Below are 18,293 nucleotides of genomic sequence, written 5' to 3' on the forward strand. Positions count from 1 at the left end.
TAAATCTTCTGGAAGATCCAATAGGTAGAACTCTAAAAGACATTGGTGTAGGCAAAGATGATGGACAAGACCCCAATTGTACAGGAAATATTACAAGGAATCAACAATTGGAACCTCATCTTATTGAAAAGCTTTTGCACAGCAAAAGAAACCACCAAAAGAGAAAACAATCCACAGTGTAGGGAAAAAATTTTGTCAGCTGTTCCTCAGACAAAGGACTAATCTGCAACATATAAAGAACTCAAAACAATCATACACCTCAGAGTTAAAGACCCAATCCAAAAACGGGCATCTGCAATGAATACACACTTCTCGGATGAAGAATGAGAAATGGCAGATAAATATATGAAAAAAATGTTTAGCATCACCAGTCATTTGAGAGATGCAAATTAAAACAATGCTGAGATTCCATCTCACTCCACAACGAATGGCTATTATAAAGAAATCTACCAGTAACAAATGCTGGCAGGGCTGCAGGGGAAAAAGAACCCTTACTCCACTGTTGGTGGGAGTGTAGACTGGTGCAACCACTGGGAAATCAGCGTGGAGATTCAAGGAACAAAAACTATAGGTTCCACTGGACCCAGCTATTCCTCTTCTTGGTATCTTCCCAAAAGAATCAAAAGCATCATGCCACAGTGACAGATCACACCCATGTTTACAGTGGCATGGTTTGTAATAGTGAAATCTTGAAAACAGCCCAAATGCCCATCAACTGATAAATGGATGAAGAAGATTTTTTTTAATAAAATGGAGTACTATTTTGCCATAAAGAAGGATAAGCTTGAGTCATCTCTAGCTAAATGGATGTGCCTTGAGACCACACTCTTAAGTGAAATAAATCAGACACACGTTTAAATACTTCACTAGAGTGAGGAACTGAAAGTGTAAATAAGGACCGAAATGTACAAGAGACACTGGGAAATCTGAAGAAAATGTTCAAATGAAAAGGGGGACAAGGAAGCGGGAGAGGGGAAGGGGGAAAGGAAGACGGGACAAGAACGAGGGAACAAAAGGAAAAAGCGGGGACAATGCTTTTGCAAATAAGGAAGGGAAGGAGAGTTGAAGGGAAGGGCGGGGAAGGGAAAAAAGCGGCAAGATACGTCGCACACAAATGATGACTGTGATCATTATGTATATCCAAAATGTACCGATGAAAATGTTTAAAAATAAAATGTAGTGTCAAAACAACAACAAACACCACATACCAGAGGACAGCTGTCCAAACACAAACGCAACGAGGAAGAAGGACTGCGGCCTTGCGGATAATGAAAGGTGCCCTTTTGCCTCGGATCCCTGCCGTGACCCCAGACCTTTCCCCAGGATGTCATCATTCCGTGCTTTCTGGAACACCCGGGATGCTTCTTCTCTTCCTTCTAGTCAAAGCTCAGGAAACCAGTGAGTCCCAGACAAGTGCTTCTCAAGATGGCTCCAGGGCGAAGGTTCTGAAGAAATCTGTAGTAAGAGTCTGGTACAGCATTCATCCAGGTGTAGCGCACGTTCCCAGCCTCCGCCCACAGCTTCCAGGTACACAGTCACATAACCAACGGATAATCTGCTCAATGTGGTTCATAATAGAATTTGGCAAGAGTATTCCCACATGGCTCGCTGTCTCCTACTGTACAGTGAGGGTGCTGCGACTGGCTTCTCTCCTTGCCTCCACCCTGCACTGGTTAATAAAATCTTGGTTGCCTGGCCATCTTCACCAGTACCTCTCAAGCCCTCACTGTGCCAGGCAGTGGAGGTCCTGGAGGCAGAGTGACCCGGGCAGGGACCCTGCCTGGTACAGCTTGCTGTCAAAAGCCATGGGAAGACTGCGAACGATCACTGGGGACCAGGAACCAGGCAGGTGGGGAGGGCGGCAGCTCAGCTGGTGTCCCCACACCTCAAGGGCCACGGGCAGAGGGGCTGGTCTGCTGGTCTGCAGCCGACCCGAATGATGGGTCTCTGCCCATAAAGCCGAGCTTGCGAACAAGGAAACCATGGAAGGAAAGCCTCTCGGTCCACCGCCTTGGCGTGCGTGAATACCACACATTGACGGCTGTCTCTGAAATAGCCTGAGTGGTGACCCAAATGTATTTACTCATGTACATTTGGCTCTCTGGGGACAAATGTACCGAAGGTTATTTGCTTGTTTTATTTTTAGTATTTTGCACATTTATTTTAAGCACTTATCCAGCTCCAATATATGGGCAAATGGGCCCTTAGCCGCTTATAATACACGTTCTTTTTTTTTTTTTTTTTTTTTTGGTTTTTGGTTTTTCTCTGGTACCGGGAACCGAACTCATGACCTTGCGCTTGCCAGGCAGGCGCTTTTGCCGCTGAGCTAAATTCCCAGCCCCATAATACACGTTCTAACTAGTGCTTTCCTGAAGAAAAGAAATTTGTATTAAAAAACAGACTGCGTTACAGAAACTCTGTGGGGAACGAGTAGGGGTTGGCTCACAAGTCACTTGTTCACACGTAATTCTCTGAATGTAATACAATGCTTGTTTCAAGAAACTTAAAAGGGGGCTTGTTATTAGATGGCGCGAAGACAGCAAGAAGGCCCACACGATTTTTCCATCCTACAAAGCTTCAGGCACTCGTGCTGCAACCCCACAGTGACAGCACGACGACTGAACAACACGGGTCCCTGAACCCCCGAGAGGCCCGGCACTCAAGACCCGTGCAGTCTCCCTCCCAGGGCTGGCAGAGATGGGACACCCCGGCCACACTGTCATGGGCCCAAGACCTCCCAGCTCCTGGTTCAGCCCAACCCTGCCAGGCCCAGGGATCCCTCCAGGACCTTCCTGTACCCGGAACGCCCCAGAACAAGCGTCATCTGCCACTGACGCTGACACACTGGCAAAGTCTCAAGACCCCTGCCCAAGGGGTGGGGTGCATGCAGTGAGACAGACCCTGGGCTAGCTCACCTCCAGCCCAGAGGCCGCCAGCGCTCCAGATGGGGCACAAGAGTCCAGCCCATCCCTACCATCATCCAAGTCTATTCCAAAACTCAGGGCGGTCTGCAGATCCTGCTTGTGCCCGGAAGCCCCTCTCCAAAGCCGGCACTTGTACTGGCTAATGACCCCGAGGAGCCCTGCGGCTGGCTTCCTGCCTGCATAATCCCTCTCCCCGCACGGCTTCTCCTTCTCCACCCTCGCCTGCATTGACAACTGGCACGTGAGCCGGCCTGGTCCACGTGCGGAGGATGCTGCTCCCCAAGCCTCAGCCGTGAGCTCCTCACGCCGCCGCCATTCCTGTCCAGGCCCCGATCCCCTTCACCACGCAGCCCAAGCTGCCTTGCTCCTGCTGCCAGCAGTGAAGACCTGGTCTGGGCTGCTTTCTGCCACCACGCTCCCTCCTCATTCCCACACAAGCTGTCCTCTCAGCGAAGCTGGCCACTTACTTGGTACCCAAAAAGCTTGCCTTTCCTCTTTGAGGTGTTGTTAGCTTTTCATTGAACGAAACAAAACAGTGAGACAAGGGGCTCTGAAAGGCAACCGCTGGCCACATGCCGGTGCGCCATCCTCCAGCGCACGGCAGGGGTCAGCCTCGGCACAGGGCACCGGAGTCTTCCGGAACCGCGGACCTGCCTCGGAAGCGCCCCTGGCAGGGCACATCCCGGGGGACCCCACAGGCGGAGAGGACAACACCTTGAGTTGCATCTGGTTTCCATTTCAGGTCTGGGTCAGTCACAGGTGAATTAACTGGGGTGGTCCACGTGGGCCTTCTGGAACTGGCACCTCCTGGAGATCACTAGCAGCTGTGTGAGGCTTAATCCGCACCAAGACATCAATGCTCGAATGCACACAGGTGTGCGTATTCACACACTCCTACCCAGGACAGGCCGGGTCCTTCTCAGCTCTGCGGCTGGCACCCCACCACACCTCGGCCGAGGCCTGCGGCACCCAGCTCGGCAGGAACCTGTGAGGACAGCGAGCCTGGGCACTCGGCCACATCGCAGGTTCTCCTCCTGTCACTGCACAGGCCCCAGACTTCATGTGCTCTGGCAGCTACGTTTCCACTTCTAGTTCCCCTGCCTCTGTGTCCGGGCCCCCCGAGTTTTCCATGAGCAAAATCAGAAGTGGCACCGGGCTCTCACCCCACTGTGTAGGCCTGACTGTCTACATTAAGTGAACACCTACCCTCCTCCTCTGAAAGGTGAATCTCCCAGCCCTATGTCCAGCTGGGCATCGTAGGAAGCGCCCCCCACCTCTCTCCACTGGACACACACCCTCCTTTACTCCTCTCCTTGCCCCGAGGCCGCCTCAGTCCAGGTCATCGTCCTTTTCACGAACAACCCCTTAGCCCAGAGCCGGAGGCCCTAACCCAGGCACGAGTGCGGGCACATCCCACTGAACACGGGTGCTCTCTGCACAAGAGCTCGCTCCTGCTGCACGTGGGGGTCACTGAAGACAATAGGCGGGGTACAGAGCAACGGCTTCACAAACTGACACCTCAAGACCCAAACAATGAGTAACAGTCCGAGGGCACTGCTCTCCTGGACCAAGAAGGAAAACACTGCCTGAAAAGTCAGAGGGAAGAGCCTACGTGGGACTGGAAAGGTCACACAGATACTTCCAAAGGTGGCTTTGAGGCGAGTTCAAAGGGCACCGGACACCGAGGGAAACTTCTCACACTGCGGACACAGATTCTGACCTCTCTGCAGCCCCTTCCTGGCATTCACCTTCTCTCCATCCCTTTTCTGATACTCCTCCTACCCAAGCCAACAATTCAAGGAGGCTAACCTCATCGCTCCTTCCTAAGAGAGCAGCCTATCAGAACACCTTCATCTGACCCTGACAATCTTGACTGGTCCACACACAAGCATGCGATGCGAATGAGGTCAAAGCCCTCCGCTGAGAACTGCTGAGAGAAATATTCACCTTTTCTTTATCAGATGTGAGCAGCAAGGATCACATGGTGAAGTGCCCGACAGCAAGCACGGGGCACGGCTGAGCAGCATGCCCGACACAGGCAAGAACTGGGAGCGAGGTTTCAGAGCAATCGGAAGTAATACTTGTGACCGCAGTTGTGAAACTGTAGACTGAGTCTCCTTCTTCCTGTGGCAGGCTTCTGATGCTATGAGGTTGGCTGGAGACCAACAGCTGTGCTGACAGGGAGCTCTGTGCTGTTTCTTGGCTGGGGGTAGAGTGGCATAAAAGGGCACTGTGGCCACCACGGGATCCAGACTTTGCCCGGCAGACCCCAGCAGGCCCGCCCTTGCTGGAGAGCCCAGACTCTCACCCGGCCAGGTGGGCGCACTGCCTCGCATTACCGTTATTTAGGGAGAAACTTCTCCTTCGGATGTACACAACAACGGCAGGCCCCGTGCCCAGGGCCCGGCTTGCAGTGAGCCCTGATTACTTGTTGAATTAATAATGAAAACATGGGACAATGTGTTCTGAGTTCCAAATGACCAAGTGAAAAACACATTTTGTCCTGCCAGGCTGTCAACGCCAAAAACATGACCAGCTCTTCATTCTGCTTTCACAGCCTTTGTTTCTTGTTCAGAATGAAGTAACTTGATTCTCCTTCACCTATTTTAAGACGAGATGACCTGGTCCTCAAGCGGCTCCTGAGCCATTGGCGGGAGTCAGGCATGACCTGCTGCTTAGCTGAATACAGTGACAAAGGTTAGTGACATTTCCAGGCTAGGGATTGGGTTAGGAGCCAGAGTCGCTGCAGAGATGGCTGAACTGACTTCTGCCGTATCTGTTAGATCGACCTACCAGCAAGCTCATAATCCTCAGGATTACACATAATCCTCATTAAAAAGTTATCATGCGTTTACAATCACTTGGTTTCAAGTTAACATGGTAAAATTCATGTCGAAAAATTTAAATGGCTAGCTTTCAAAACAACTCACATGTTATTAGTGTTGTACAGACCCACCCACTCCCCAGCTGGAACATTATTAAACAGGACGCAAGAACAATTTTAGGAATAAGCCCTAACATCTGTGGAGCATTGGTAGCTCACAAAAGTTTTTCAAAACTTTACTGGATTTGGAAACGGTTTCCAGAGCTGACAGCTTAAATGTACTTCAGAGCCTCAGAAAAATCAGGCTGGGTGTTTACCTCATGGTCTGTTTCTAAGAGACTAAGTAAACATTCATTAACAAAATACTGAGCTCATGTGCTTCTGGGAGCGCGGGACACATCTGCTGGGAGCAATCCTGGCCCGGTCCTGAGGTGGGGAGATGGCAAGACTGACATTTGGGGCAGTGGCCCGCAGGTCCTCACGAGAATCAAGTGACCACCAGAATGCTCGGCCTGCAGCATATGTCGTCAGCAGCTGCGTAAAATGCAGCGTAAACCAAAACCACAGTGCGAACCCAAGGGTCCCACTGCGTGCAGGGAGCAGTATAAGCTCTCCTATGCCGGGAAGGAGGCAACAGAGATGCTGCCTGCCACCGCGGGACCTGCCAGCCCTGCAGCCAGCGTCTTTCCCACCTGGAGACCCTTCCCCAACGCTGCATGGGGGGCCACAGCGTCAGCCGCTCCACAGCCTATTCCGTGCTGTAGGTTCCACACGGTGAGTCCCAGAACCCCGGAGCTTCCCACCGGGCAGCTGGGACACTCGTGGACACACGACGGCCTCACACGATGGACTTTTCCACCCCTACAGACCCAGCACCTGACCTCTGGAGTGTGCTCGGAGGCGAGGACCAGCGCAGAGGTCACACCTTGAGAACAGCAGGGGAGGCAGAGGACTGAGCAAGACCAGAAGCAGGGACGCTTGGGGGCACCACAGGTGACAAACCTGCTCTGGGAGGAGGACACTCCTTCCTCCTCGGCAGCGAAGGGCTGCAGCGCTTCTCTAAAGCTGGGGCTGATGACCTGGCTAGCACCAGCCTCACACACACCACCGAATCTGTGCGGTGAGAGGCAGTAGGCCGGTGACCGGCCCGACGTCACAAGGCTCCCGGCTGGCTGGGCGCCCAGCTGCTGGCAAGCAGGGCTGCCATCTGGGGGACCCTGGTGGGTGCAGGCAGGACCTTGGTGGCAGTGTGGGAAGGTGGCCCTCCAGCTCCAGGTCACTGGGTACCACCGCTGGGCATCCCTCTTGTCAGTGGCCATCGGATTCCTGGAACCAGTCAGCTCCCCGCACGTTACAGCTCACGATCACCACGCCGCACCCCACACGTGCCAGGTCTCCCTCGGGGTGAGGAGCGGTGTGTTCCTCCCCATCCAACTGCCAAGTCCTCATCGAACTCTCCGCAGACGACTCAACCAAATAAACCGCTGCTCTTGGAGAGGTGTCAGCCACGAGGTTCATCTGGAATACTTTCTGGCTCGCAAGGCACAAAACGAAGGACATTTTAGAATTTCTATGATTTATGCTCGAAAAATGTCCTCTCCTCCCTTGAGTTATCCGAACTGCCTAGGGGATCACCTCACGTGTTTCTTCACAGTCTTCTCTACGTCCGCAGACCCAATCACCGAGGATCAAAGCTGTTCCTGCATCTGCACTGCATGTGTCCGGGCTTTTTCCTGGTCACTCTTCCCTAAACAATATGGCGCAGTGAATATTCGCACAGCACTTACATGGTCCGAGGCATCCTAAGTCTTCCAGGAACGAGGGAATGCACTGGAGGATGCCTGCAAGTCAGGTGCGAACGCCACGTACTTCACAGAGGCAGGAGCATCTGCAGACCGCGGGACCCGAGGGAGTCCTGGCGCAACCCCCAGTGACACAAAACGACGGCACTACCCCCCTCCGCACCTAGCAGTTCTAACTCCTCTGAGCACCTAACTTGCTCCTCACTTGTCCTTCCTGGCAGAACACCCAAGCTTCTTCATTCTCCCTCATCGGTTTCAGACTCTCCTCGGGAAAAGCACACTGCCCTGCCCCACAGCCCCTCTGGCAAGCTCCCCGGTGGAAGATCCACTGCTGATTTTTGCCTGTATTTTTCCACATCTCTTCCTCTGTACTGTGGGTAAAACAAACGGCACAGGGCCAGGCTTCTAGTGATCAGTCACTGTTTTCCACTCTGGGAAGGAAAACCAGGGGAATAAAGAGCACCAGGCTGCTGCTGCACATGCATGGAAGACAGGGACAAGACGGAGACAGGGCTGGAGCATCAGCCACTGGAGAGGCGGAAGGCCAGTGCGGACTTCCCAGGGCACGTCCCCAGCACCAGGCTCCTGGCCAGGCACCCGCTGGCCATCGGCCTGGACAGATTCAGCACGGCCAAGGCTTTGCAGTTTCCTGCCCAAATATCTCACAGCTGGTTAAGAGCCAATAACAAACTAAAGATTCGATCAACAACGCTCAGGAGGGCCAAGCAGAGGCCCAGGTCTCGGTCACTTTTCTGACCATTGCGACACAATACCCAACACCTGCAAATTAACACTTTCCTGACGGGGCCGTCACGCGCATGTCTCACTGCCGGGCAGCTCCAAGCCACACGTGGTCCATGCACGATTGTCCCATCGGCGGCATGGGGCAGTCCCATGGGGTGGGATAAGCTCCTGGGGGACAGTCGTGTGTGCCACTGGTGGCTCAAGCCAGCGGGAATGTGGTAAAGGCAGAGGGGCTTGTTCTGGCTCACGTTTGGTCTGGGGCTGGCTGGCTCTGAGGCAGGACAGCATGGCAGCTCGTGGCACGGAGGGCAGGAGGCAGAGAACCAAGGGAGGGGCCTCCCAGGCCACACCCCCAGTGACTGCCTCCTTCAACCTGGCTCCACCTCCCAACATCGCATTTAGCTATGAACTCACAGTGGATAACCCACGATGTACAACCCACCCCCTCCAAAGGGCCTGAATGTGAGCGCATGAGGCTTGGGGGAAACATCTAGCTTTACACCGTAATAGCGCATGCCCCACAGGGCAAGGGACCAAGTGGCCTAGAGATGTCCCAGGGAAGACGGCTTCACAGCCTCTGGGGACCGTCATGGCCCCGCTCGCAAGGAGCCAAGTATCTCAGGGCGCTCCCACATGATACTGCACAAGCTGTGTCTCTTACTTTTTACTTTCTCTTTGAGAGAAGAGTTAAACACCAACAGGTGCCACGTGGGGCTGCCAAGGAAGGCTAGGTGCCCACTGAATACTAAACCCATCATACACGGTGAAGAAACCGGAATAACTCGGCCAGGGCATCACTCACTATCCTAATTAGCAGCTAATAATAGGGCCCTCACGGCAACAGCACGATTTTCACCCAGTTCTCTTTCTGGGATGTGAATGGCGGCTGTGAAATTTCCCACGGAGGTGTGAAGGTCACGCGCAGGCTGTGTCATTCTTGTGAGGTTCCGCAGCCAGCAGCGCTGGCAAACCCACAGCCAGGGACAGTGTGACGGCTGGCAGGGACAGGGCCGGCCGAGACAGTTCTGAGCAGACTCCTGTTTACACATGCAACCCGGCTCAAGAGACACGCGCAGTGCCTTAGGGGGAACTGGAGCCCCAGGTGCACTCAGATCCTCAGCCCTGGTGCCTGCGATGTGACCTTGCTTCAAAACAGGCTCTTCGAAGCTGGAGCTGGTTGAAAGGTCACACAGGCACAAGGTGAGCTGTAATGAATGGTGTGCGGCCCAAGGCAGGGCTGGGGTGCCGAGTTTATAATCCAAGGACACCAAGGATGGCAGGGGCCACCAGATGCTAGGAGGGCCAGGACCAGATTCTCCCTGAACCGCCAAAAGCAACTGTTCCAGTTAACAGCTTGATTTTGGATTTCTGGCCTCTAGAACTGCGAGAGAATAAACTGTTTTAAATCATCAGTCTGGGGTAGCCCAGTGGCTCTAGGACTGAGACACAACCATACATTACACGTGTGCAAACACACACACACACACACACACACACAATGGGTAGCTGCCTGTACAGATCTGTACTCTCTGACCTACTTTCACGGAATCACACACTCCCTACTGAGATACCCACTTTTGCACTAAGTAACTAATTATAAATGATATTCAACATAATATTTGAAGCCATCCCCTTTTGAACTGCGTCGTTAAAATTACCACAGTCTTATGAATCAGCTCTCTTCCCTGCAAGAAGAAAATGTCCAGGGAAAGTGACCACGCAGCGCAAAGACAACTACGTCCCCTGCAGGGAGCGGGCTAAGATGAAGCTGATGAAAGGACATCAGCACCCCCGGTGGGCTCTGCACACAGACGTTTCTACCAAGAGCTGACTCTTCCTCCACCCTGCCCCAGCAATCTAAATATCCCAGGTGGGGCTGGAATCGGGACAAAGGACAGTTACCCATTAATTACATCGGAGGACTGTGTACAGACAAGAGGGTGAGCAGGGAGCATCCAACAGGCGCCGCTGGGACAGGCACGTCGCGCAGCCTCGCCAACAGCAGAACACCTTTCATGTAAAGCAGCAGGCACAAGAGCAAGGGGGACGCTGCGGGGTGGAGGTGTCTGAGGATCAGGTATGGGAAGCTTGCTCCCCAGGGTAGCAGCCTTTGGAAGTGGGGAAATCTTCACTGGATGGGGCTTGCTGCAAGTGATGAGGCAACGGCAGCACCGCCCTCGGAAGGAACTAGTGTCATCCTCCTGGCACCCTAGTTAGGTCTCTTGAGGGTGCTACAAAAGAACAGGACAGTCCCCTCCCTGCTTTCAGGCTTCTTAGCACGCAAGCCCTCTCTTGTGTTCCTGCCTTGGTGGCATTCAACAGGAGGCCGACACCAGGGACCAAACAAATGGGGCCACCTGACCTTGAACTTTTAGCCATAAAACTGGGAGCTTACAGCCGGGCGTGCTGGTACATGCCTGTAATCCCAGTACTCGGGAGGCTGAGGCAGGAGGATTGCTGTGAGTTTGAGACCAGCCTCTGGGCTACAGTGAGTTCAAGGCCAGCCTGAATGAACTGCATAGTGAAACCCTGTCTCAAAAAGACCAAAAAAACAAAACAAAACAGAAAAAAAAAAAAAATAAAACTGTGTGAGCTGAAAAAGTAAGCCTCCTTTCTTTGTAAAGTCTCCACACTCAGGTATTTTGCTATAGTAGTTGAAAACAGTCTAACAAAGAGGGCAAATCAGAAGTAATACCAAGAAACAGAAGAGTCAGACAGCTCATTCAAATGCCAGTGCCCAAACCAGACACTGGTCAGGCCCCCAGTCAGCTATCATCAGCTTCGACTACCACCAGACGTGTCTCATGTCACCCAAGACTGCACATCTGGGTGACAGCATTGTAACTCACATCTCAACTTCGGAACATAAACCACCTCAGTTTAGGCAAGCACAGGCAACATGTTACGTTAACTCGTGGGACAAGAACTGGACGCCCTTCCCAGCAGCGCCGGCTCCCTGACCAGACAGAGATTTCAGGATTGCAAGGAACGTACACGGGAATCACAGCTCTTCTCATTCATTCCCTTCCCAGCCAGCTCCAGCTCCCTCTGCCCTGGGACAGGACTCAAAGTCACACGTACAGAAAGGTTCGGAAAGTCACTGCTGTCAGGAAGAGCAGCAAAGACAGTTGCTGCCTGCCTAGATCCAGGCAGAACAGGTGGCAGCTACAAGAAAATACGTGTTCAGAGGGCTGAGGGGTTTCAGGCTTGTGGGGTACCCATGAGACCTTGACACATCCCTTGGGCATGGTGCTGGTCTAACTTCCCTCTTGATTGGAGTCAAGAGGCAAGAGGGCAGATGGCCGGGTGAGCCCAAAGGTGTAAGGCGAAAACCCAGACAATCCCTTCCCGTATCCCAGAGACCGCCTCCAGGGCTGCTGGACAGCATGACACCCCAGCCTAAAGACGAAGAAAAGGACTCTGTAAAACCATGTGTGACCCTTTGAAATTCCAGTTTAGTGAAAAGTGTCACTTGAAGTGACCACAGTTAGGTCACCCCACTGGGTATAGTTTTCACTGTTGTGTAAATACTCAAGATCAATGGCTCCTTGTTAAACAAATACAAGGGCCCTTTATGCGGTGCAGAGAAATCTCAGTTTGATAGAAACACGATGGGACGAACAGAACCTCCAAAGCGAAAGAGCAGAAGCCCCAAGAGTGGCTAAAAGCAACACAGCCCTGCTGAGTAAGCTGTGCTCCTGGCTCTTCCACCAGCAGGATTCCCACCCGACCTCTGAGGCCTGGGGGACAGCAACAAATGCAGGGTCACACCCAGGACTTCCGGCCACCCCAGACCGAAAGCCGGAGAGCCTGAGGGGCACTGAAGGCACATTTCCTTGGAAAAGGCGTACGTTTCCCACATGGCTGGTTCAGCAGCAGATCCTCAGTCTCCCCAAGACTGTAAGCCCCAGGAAGTACGTGACAACCCCAGACAACAGCTGGACGAGACTGTCCAGGTATAATCAAGTCGGGTGGCCACCACTCACACTCAGACACCAAGGAACAAATAAAGAAACACACGTGCCCAGCCCAGAGACAGGTCCCGGAAAGGGCGGGAAGGAGCATGGGGAAATGCTCCTTCTCACCTCTCCACACCCTGCGCGACCTGAGCACCTGCTTCTCTCGCGGTCAGCCTAGCTTGCCCCTCGCGCCCCCGCCCACAAGCCTCTGTTTTGATTCTCTTGCCTTCCTACGCCATCTTCCATGGGGAGAACTTAAAAAGCGGGCCTTTCCCTGATGCGACTGCCGCGAGGTGCGCAGCATGTGACAGTAAAACGCCGCTGCATGGTGCAGGGTCCTGGGCAGAGCCCCTCAGAACTCTCTTCTCTCTGAATGAATCCACAGTAGCCAGGACAAGAGTTAAGTACTAGCACATGTTACGGGGACACATGAAGCTACTTACAACTACTGCTCAAAAGACATCTAAGGGACGAACAGGGTGGAATGGTGAACTTAAAAAAAAGGAGAAAATGAAACAAAATAGGATGAGACACAGAACAGGAAGGGAGGGGAAGGCTACAGTACAGAATTGTGTCTCTCCTCTCTCTCCAAAACAAGACAAGCGCTGCCATGAAGAAAATGTATAGTTACCTGCATCCATATCTGCAAAGAATGGAACAGCCAGTAAGAAAAAGAAGGAACCAGAAATTCAGTGTCTCAGAGTTGGATTGAAAAGGTTATATGGAGAGAAAATATAATTTAGAAAACTGCCTGTGAATTACACCTTGACTAAGGATCTACATGGCTTCCTACCGTTATTATAATTATATTTAAAGCAAAAAATAAAACATGGACATGTTAACGGAAGAAGCAAATGTCTAATGGCAAAAGAAATACCTAACTCACATGCAAAATGATTATTAAATGTTCATAATACAATATAAAAGGGAAACATACTCAAACATATGGTGGTGATAATCTGGAATTATCATCTAGGAAAGCTGCTATCTACGGCTAAGCAACATTGCGTATAAACTCAATATCCAATCAGGGAAATGTCCAACCAATATTTAGGAATAACAGTGGACTAACATTAGAAAGGACAGAACCGTCAGACAGGAAATAAATTTAACAGCACTTCATGGTTCCACTCTCTTGTTCCAAATGCCAGGGCGAATACAATCGGTTTATTAAAATTCTTACAGAACCACAATACACTTAAGAGATTTTTACTGCTTGGTATGTTTCATTACTTTCTTGGCAAATGATACCTCAAAGCAAAGATTTAGAATATGCTAATGAAAAATTTAGAAGCCTAAACTCTCCTGATATGCAACTCACTACCTGCCATGCAGCATACCTTCCGGAGACTCCTCCTGGACGTAGGTGCCCGTCAGGTACCGATGCACCAGGGCGGACTTGCCACTGGCCAAATTACCCACAATTCCCTGCAGCAAAGAAATGGACAAACATTAAGGGTCGTTAAGTCGCTCTGTTCGGCATTCTGCACACAGAGAGTGGCGAAAACATGGGGTAACCCCAAACCAAATCATAACCAAATGTTCGCTGCATGGCCAACAATGAGCTCGTTAAATCCTGTGGAGTAAGAAGGAATCCAGCACTCTACTGTCAACTAGCTGCTCATCAGCCTCCAGAGTCGTGTGGAAAAAGCCTTGTTCACGAGCCACCCAGTTTGTGGTCCCCTGTTACAGCAGGCCATGCAGACTAGAACACCTGCCCAATGCCACAGGCACAACCGGCAACCCCTCCATACTCCGCTGGCTGCCTGCTCCTAAGGCTGCATTGGGATGATGGACTATGGGTCTCCTCCCTCCAACACTGAAAACTCCGTATGCTCCAGGGCTCTGTCCCATTCATCTTGCTCTCCACCCCAGCACAGCACGCAGCCTGAGGAGACTCCCCTGGCACAGGCCGAGGGAAGGAATAAGTGAACGAATGAGTAGAGCTCGAGTCTCCAGGCGAAGAGGCAGACGCAAAGCCAGACTACGAGGACTGACCTACGGAAAGCCGCTTCTCCTCCGGGTGCGAGTTATGTCATTTTACCTGCGGCTTCCATAACTTGAGAATATTTACCTAATAACTATGCTTCCACTCAAGGGCCAGCGCTGTTTGTCAGCTTCATGCTGAGAAAATCCAAAACAATATGGCACAGAATTAAATTTTTAATTAAGATTAGTCTCTCTGCCCTGAGGAAGAAAACGCTCCAAGTCAAGCACTGTTCAGCCTGCACTCTCTGGGCCGAGCAGGATGCCCCACTCTTTCGTGGGCTGATGGACAAAGACCTGGCTCAGCCGCAGCAGAACAACACTGATCCCTTGTGGGCCGGGAGGTGTTTGGTTTGCATAGCCATCTCGCAGGCACTATGGGCACAACTCGCATTTGAAACTAGTAGAAAGCAACAGCGGACTGTGGGAGGAAACAAGAGTGGAGGGAAAAGCTCACTGGGGGGCTGGGGATTTAGCTCAGCGGCAAAAGCGCCTGCCTCGCAAGCGCAAGGTCGTGAGTTCGGTTCCCGGTACTGGAGAAAAACCAAAAAACCAAAAAAAAAAAAGCTCACTGGGCTACAATGCTCAGTGGGAAGCGGAGGCCCGGCTGCTCTGAATGTCAGCCAGAGAGCGCGGAATCAATCCAGTCTGGGCCAAAGGGCTTCGTGGGGAGAACTGAGGCATCTGTACGATGACAGAGCTGCATGCCAGGCAGAAGGCCTTTGTCACCCTTGACCCTGCATTGTACGTGTAGGCTCTGAATGGTCCGAGCCATGTGCAGGAAAAGCAAGGCCCTGGTGTTCTATGCTCCCGCACTTCCCTGATAGCCATGAATTTGCTGAAAAGGAAATAGAGCCTTTCAGTCCAACTCCCAGGTGGGAGCTCAGGGAAAACACACACAACAGGAGTGCACGCATCGCTGACCAAGGCCCCCTCTGCAGGAAGACGGCTATGGTCTGTTTATACTTTCCACTCAGGCAGGAGCATGAAGCCGGTGCTGCCTGGCACGGATCTGTGGCCCCAGAACCAACTGGTTGCTGATGATCTGACCACAACACAACCTCACAAAGCCTCACGCATGGCACTATCACTGGCGCAAAGAAAGCACACACTGAACTGTGTTCTTGATGGAATCCCAAAGATTCGCTGCAGAGGATAACATAAAGGGTCCATTGGCAGCCTGCTGTTACATCACTCATGGCTGCGCCCAAGAAGCAGGGCCAGGGGTCCTCAGGCGCTGACTTAAGGAACCACCTCTCTCGGGTGCTGCTTGAGAGTGGCGGACAATCGCAGCCCTGTGAGAACTCAGAGGCTGCCTGACAGAACAAAGGGCACTTCTCACGGCCTGAGCATCACTGGCGTACAAGGGATCTGCAGAGGTACCACGGAGGGCATGCAGCCTGATGTTGCCATGGAGACCCAAGGCCACAGCAGCGCTGGTGGTCCTGCCAGGTGATCAGGGGGTGGGACTGCTCCTACAGCCAGGGACAAGTACCTGGTCCATAACACAGAGTCAGCTCTGGCCATGAACTCAAGTCTTGAGGAAGTTAGATCCCGCTGGAAGAACTGGGGCCCACACCGAGCCCCACCGTGTGTACCTTCCTTGCCTGGACCATGAACCCTACACAACTACATGCTTTGGAATGACCAGCGGAAAGCCAGGGCTCTGCTAGCTAATGCTCTTGACTATGGGCTGGCAAGGGAATACACGGATCTCTTGGGTGGGCTCTCAGGAGGATGGTCCCTTCCTACGGTCACAGTCAGACTGTGTGATGATTAATCCTGCTATGTCAACTTCACCGTTGACCTGGATGTTTGTACCTGGATGTCCTCCCAAAGCCTCATGCAGTCATGGTGTGGGCTTCTGGAGTTTTTCATTGATCTGTGGTCCAATGCTGGCATTATGGGTGTGAGTGCTACACTCGCCTGGGGCAGGCAGCCTGAATACACTATAAGGAAGGAAAGAGGCTTGCTCTCGCTGCTCCTCCCTTTTTGCTTTTGTTGCTTTTGCTGTTTTCCACCTCCGTGGACTGTTGCCCTCTGCCATGTGCCACCCTGCCTTGGAGCCAGTGAAGTATGGACTGAAACCTCCCCAAACTGTGAGCTAAATAGACCTAATTTGGGGAGTTGGGTATTTTGTCTCAGCAATGAGAAAAAGTAACCAAGACAGAATTTGGTATCAGAGGAGTGGGGTTTTTGCTGTGACTGTACCTACAATGTGTTTCAAGAGCCTTTGGCGATGACTTGTGGGAAGAATTTGGAAAGATTTGGAGATGTCACCTAGCATAGAGCTGGAAAGCCTCAGGCTGTTCTGTATGGGGGACTCTGGTCAGGGATCAGAAGACCAGAAGGGTGACAGAAATCCTACCAGTAAAGACCAGGCTCGGGAGGTTTCTGCTGGGAAGAAGGACTACACTAGTTGCTGAACTCCAGACTACGTGTGTTATGGCTTGGCAGAAAGTTTGTCTGCATTTTGCTCATGTCCGGAGATTTTGCCTGAGACTAAAATTAAGTGAGGTGGGCAAATTAATCTGGCAGAAGGAATTTCAAAGCAGTCTAATGTTGAGACGGTGGTGTGGCTATTCTTGGGGGCTTTTAGCCAGATTTGTGATGCGAATCAAGAGCAAAGAGCACAGCGGTGATTGAAAACACTGTGAATTTGGTCAGAATGGAAGCTCCAGTAAAGCTGTGGACTGCAAAGGTAGTGCAGAAGAGATCTCAATTGCTGAGAAGGAACCAGAGAATATAAAAGACAGCCTGAAGACATCACAAGAAGCAGCAAGTCTCCACTCTTTGCAGCCTCAAAACTGCAAAAGTAAAAGACTTTGCTTTGAGGAAAATGCCACAGAGCACCATGTTCTAGAAGGGTGGTGGCCGCACCAAGTGCTGAATGATTACAGCATAGAGAATTTGTTCCTCAGAATCAGGTTCAGAGTGCTCAGCAATCCAGGAACTCAACCCCTGCAACCAAGAGAGAAGAAAGCCTGGCTACTGCTCCAGCTGGCAGCAGACTTTGATAATTCACCTGGTGCTGGTTTTAGGCGCATGCGGAATGCAAGAGTTCTGAGGTTAAGAAGGCCAACACCTAGAGGCCAGGCAGTGTGCCCATGAGAGGGCAGTGTGTGAAGCTGTGAATGAGAAGCCAAAGGTGCAGTGGAGACCTCAGAAGTCTGGAAAAGCCAGGAATGTGGATTATCTGTGGAAAGCTGCAAGAAGGGAGCAGAGCGGTCCCAAGAAAGAAGCTGTGGGAGCTACAGCCATCAGAAGTACCATAGGAGCTATTATGGTTGAAACATTGTGTCAATTTGGGGAGTCTAGAGGTTTGGCTAAGTGACTCAGCAGGAAGCCAGGGTGCTTACTTTGTGTACATCCTGAGCCTGTGGAAGAGGAGGGCATGGAGATTATGTGAGAGCTACACGCCCCTTAGGTGGGGGTAGCCTGTTTACAAAGTAAGGCAGGGAAAGAAGCTGCTTGCCGCCATTCCTCCAGTTTGCTCTGGCTGTTTGCTGTTCGGCTGCCATTCTCCCCTTTGCTCTTGTTGCTTTGCTATCTTCTACCTTGGAGCCAGCCAAGTACGGACTGAAACCTCCAGAAACTGTAAGCTAAATAAACCTTTCCTTCCTTCATTTTGGGCCTTGGGTATTTTGTCTCAGCAAGGAGAGAAAAGTAACCGAGACAGGAGCACAGCCACATCGAGTTCACAATTTGCCACAGATTGGTTCAGATGTTCCACTTGTAACTATAGGACTTAATGTCTGCCCTGCTGGATGTTGGGCTTGCTTTGGTCTCATTCCTTTGTATCTCCCTGTTTGTACCTTTTGGAATGGTAATGTTTACCTTGTGCCATTAAATGTTGGAAGTGTTTAACTTTTCATTTGTATAGGGGCTCACAGCTAAGAGCCTGCTTTAGATCTTGGAGAAGACTTAGGACTTTTCACCAATGCTGTAACCTTTAGGACTTTGGCAATTCTTAGACATGGACTAAAATGCCTTTTGCATAAAGGGATATGCATGAGTCTTTGGGGGACCAGGGGCAGAATGTTATGGTTTGTTT

The 18,293-nt window shown here is 51.7% G+C and overlaps 1 protein-coding gene across 8 annotated transcripts in view; it reads right to left on the minus strand.

The window, feature by feature from the left end:
* Nucleotides 1-18,293, minus strand: part of LOC102026497 (arf-GAP with GTPase, ANK repeat and PH domain-containing protein 1) — a gene marked incomplete at its 5' end in the record, with an annotated part of 356,403 nt that overhangs the window by 312,498 nt on the left and 25,612 nt on the right. For 7 of the 8 annotated variants that reach the window (XM_005395320.2, XM_005395319.2, XM_013519937.1 and 4 more), the window contains 2 exon segments: nucleotides 12,885-12,896; nucleotides 13,594-13,681. In XM_005395320.2, coding sequence (XP_005395377.1) covers nucleotides 12,885-12,896; nucleotides 13,594-13,681 — 100 coding nt within the window. 8 annotated transcript variants of the gene reach the window in all.

The sequence above is a fragment of the Chinchilla lanigera genome, unplaced genomic scaffold, assembly GCF_000276665.1.
Source record: "Chinchilla lanigera isolate Chin_1 unplaced genomic scaffold, ChiLan1.0 scaffold00052, whole genome shotgun sequence".
NCBI classification, from domain to species: domain Eukaryota; kingdom Metazoa; phylum Chordata; class Mammalia; order Rodentia; family Chinchillidae; genus Chinchilla; species Chinchilla lanigera.